The 619-nt window shown below is 52.5% G+C and overlaps 1 protein-coding gene across 1 annotated transcript in view; it reads left to right on the plus strand.

The window, feature by feature from the left end:
- TLE6 (transducin-like enhancer of split 6) overlaps positions 1-619 on the plus strand; it is a 30,965-nt gene that overhangs the window by 7,313 nt on the left and 23,033 nt on the right. Inside the window, exon 3 of the mRNA XM_011964123.1 lies at positions 9-91. Within this exon, the coding sequence (XP_011819513.1) occupies positions 9-91 (83 nt within the window). The remainder of the gene's footprint in view (positions 1-8; positions 92-619) is intronic.

The following is a 619-nucleotide window of genomic DNA, read 5'->3' on the forward strand; positions in this document are numbered from 1 at the left end:
CTTTCCAGCCCCGTCCTGGGATCTCGAACTCTGAGAGTTCTCCACCACTGAATTATCAAGGCATTCTAAATCGGCTCAAGCAGTTCCCCAGGTGAGAGCAATTCCAGGGGCGCTGGCGGTCCCACGCTGGGAAGGAGTCCCACCTGGCCTCTCTCCTTGGGGTCCTAGTGAGTGGTCTAGAAACTGCTGGCCCAAGAGACAGGCTCAGGAACAGGAAGCCATGTGGATACCCAGCATGGAGAACCCAGCAATACCCATCCCAGCTTTTGTTTAATAGGTTGATTTTCCTGTGCATGTGACATGGATTTGTTGGCATTCAATTTTATTGTTGAAAAATACTGCAATGGCTGGGTGTGGTGGCTCACACCTGTAATCCCAGTACTTTGGGAGGCAGAGGCAGGCAGATGACTTGAGATCAGGAGTTCGAGATCAACCTGGCCAACATGGTGAAACCCCGTCTCTACAAAAAATACAAAAATTAGCCAGGCGTGGTGGCGGGTGCCTGTAATCCCAGCTGAGGCAGGAGAATCTCTTGGACCCAGGAGGCGGAGGATTGCAGTGAGCCGGGTTCACACCGTTGCACTCCAGCCTAGGCTACAGAGTGAGACTCTGTCTCAAA

Source organism: Colobus angolensis, unplaced genomic scaffold, assembly GCF_000951035.1.
Source record: "Colobus angolensis palliatus isolate OR3802 unplaced genomic scaffold, Cang.pa_1.0 Scaffold64, whole genome shotgun sequence".
In the NCBI taxonomy this organism is placed as follows: domain Eukaryota; kingdom Metazoa; phylum Chordata; class Mammalia; order Primates; family Cercopithecidae; genus Colobus; species Colobus angolensis.